Source organism: Puntigrus tetrazona, chromosome 9 (assembly GCF_018831695.1).
Source record: "Puntigrus tetrazona isolate hp1 chromosome 9, ASM1883169v1, whole genome shotgun sequence".
NCBI lineage: Eukaryota > Metazoa > Chordata > Actinopteri > Cypriniformes > Cyprinidae > Puntigrus > Puntigrus tetrazona.
Genome location: NC_056707.1, coordinates 6082939 through 6084995, shown reverse-complemented (window position 1 = coordinate 6084995; position 2057 = coordinate 6082939). Strand labels below are relative to the sequence as shown.

The 2057-nt window shown below is 40.4% G+C and overlaps 1 protein-coding gene across 1 annotated transcript in view; it reads left to right on the top strand.

Moving 5' to 3' along the window:
- The window catches only part of LOC122351466 (collagen alpha-5(IV) chain-like), a 17275-nt gene that overhangs the window by 2024 nt on the left and 13194 nt on the right, over window positions 1-2057 (top strand). Inside the window, exons 3-7 of the mRNA XM_043248543.1 lie at window positions 236-403; window positions 545-658; window positions 864-1031; window positions 1149-1238; window positions 1326-1472. Of these exons, the coding sequence (XP_043104478.1) occupies window positions 236-403; window positions 545-658; window positions 864-1031; window positions 1149-1238; window positions 1326-1472 (687 nt within the window). The remainder of the gene's footprint in view (window positions 1-235; window positions 404-544; window positions 659-863; window positions 1032-1148; window positions 1239-1325; window positions 1473-2057) is intronic.

Genomic DNA, 2057 nt, shown 5'->3' with positions numbered 1-2057 from the left:
ATGTATATTAATTTGACATTTTAAGAAGTACAAAAGAAGTGCAAACTGAAATTTTCAGGAATAAATGAACCTGCTATGAGCATCTGTTTTTCCTTTTTTATGCTTGACTCTCATGTTTGTATTGAATTATGGGCAGTTTGTTTGGCCATTGTTTTTACTGGTTATATACTATAAATTAGACTGCAATATGGTTATAAATCAGTGGACCAAATTAAGCTTAAAGCGCTCAAATGAGTGTCTTTGTTCCCAAAGGGAGAGCCTGGTTTTGGTCAACCTGGACCTCAAGGTCCTACAGGATTTCCAGGCAGTAAAGGTGCTCCCGGGCCTAAAGGTGATCCTGGTTTTTCTGGAAGCCCTGGTGCACCAGGTCGTCCAGGTCTTGATGGTGCTCCTGGATCTAAAGGTAGACATTATATAGTTATAGTTATTATTGTATTATTATATAATGTTGAACTGTGATTAAATCAGATGTTTTTCAGTTTTTCTAACATGATTTTTTTTAAATTATTTACAAATGATCTTTGCGTTTTCATTTTGCACTTAGGTGAACCTGGCTATCCTGGTGGTCCTGGTTCTCGTGGCCCACCTGGGCCACCCGCCTTTGGCCTTCAGGGTCCCCCTGGTCCTCCTGGAGCTCCTGGCTCTATGGGGTCTCCTGGTATGTCTGTAATTTATTTTGTAAAAATACGTCCAGACATGAACAGGAAAGCTCTTCCTGTGAACTACTCAAGCCTATAATGAACTTTGTGACCACAATGAATCTTGAATTAGAGATATTCTGTTATGACCCCTGTTATGGATCTTAGTAAAACAAATCTGTAGTGTTTTACTATGTCACACCACTGTCGTTTCCTCTTCATTAGGAGTCCCTGGTGCAAATGGAGAGAAAGGAGACCGCGGTCTCCCAGGTTCAAGTTTTCCAGGGTTGCAAGGTGACAGAGGAAGCCCAGGACTTACAGGGCCTCCTGGTCCTTCTGGTCCACCTGGAGGTCCAGGACTACCTGGTCAAGATGGCCTACCAGGGCTGCCTGGTGAGATATGATGAGAGCAGTAACCCCTGATGTTATCACATTTGACTTTATATATTTAATATATGCAATGTGTGTCTTGTTTCGTCTTTCTCTATTAATCCTATATAACTGTTACAGGGCCTAAGGGAGACATTGGTGGGATGGGTGCTCCAGGGCCTGTAGGTAACCCTGGCAACCCTGGCAGACAAGGCTTTCCAGGACCAAAAGGTTTGATACCAATTTTGGCTTTAGCTCAAATTTCTGAAACAATTTCCCTGGTAGATTGAAATATTTTGGTGCTTTGTGCTCCGGCAGGAGATGATGGTGTCCCAGGAAGATCAGGAAACCCAGGTTTCCCAGGAACAAAGGGAGACAAAGGTGACCCAGGCATTCCAGGCCCACCTGGCATAGGCACACCAGCAGGTCTACTTAAGGGGCAAAAAGGAGAATCTGGAGTTCCAGGTGAGTCAAGCATGTTCGCTGCTACCTTTAAGTAGAATTAACTATTTATGCTGTGTATGAGGAAAATATTATTATGCATATTCATGAATCATGGATATTATCACTTCATAAGCATTTTATTATCCAAACTTAACTTATTACCTAGTATAAGGTTAGAACAGTCCCTTTATTTCACCTACAGTACCAGGATGTTGAACATGAAACAACAGTGGACATTGCAGCAAATGGCAATTATCCCAAACGCAAGAAAACTCTCGCTTGGTTTCAGAAAAAGAAAATAAAGCTGCTGCAATGGCCCAGCCAATCACCTGACTTGAATCCAATATAAAATAGGAACTAAAGATCAGAGTTCATAGAAGAGGCTACACACCTGAGAAATGTTTCTCCATACAGGAGGCATTTTGAAGCTGTCATTACCAACAACGGCTTTTGTGCAAAGTATTAAATAAATTAGATGTAGTTACATTTTATTACGTGTAACTTTATTTGTTTTATTTTATATGTATGGATGACTTGTTATCAACATCTGGTGAAACATTCATGTAAACAGCACCTGTAGAAATATATTTTTTAATATATTTAATA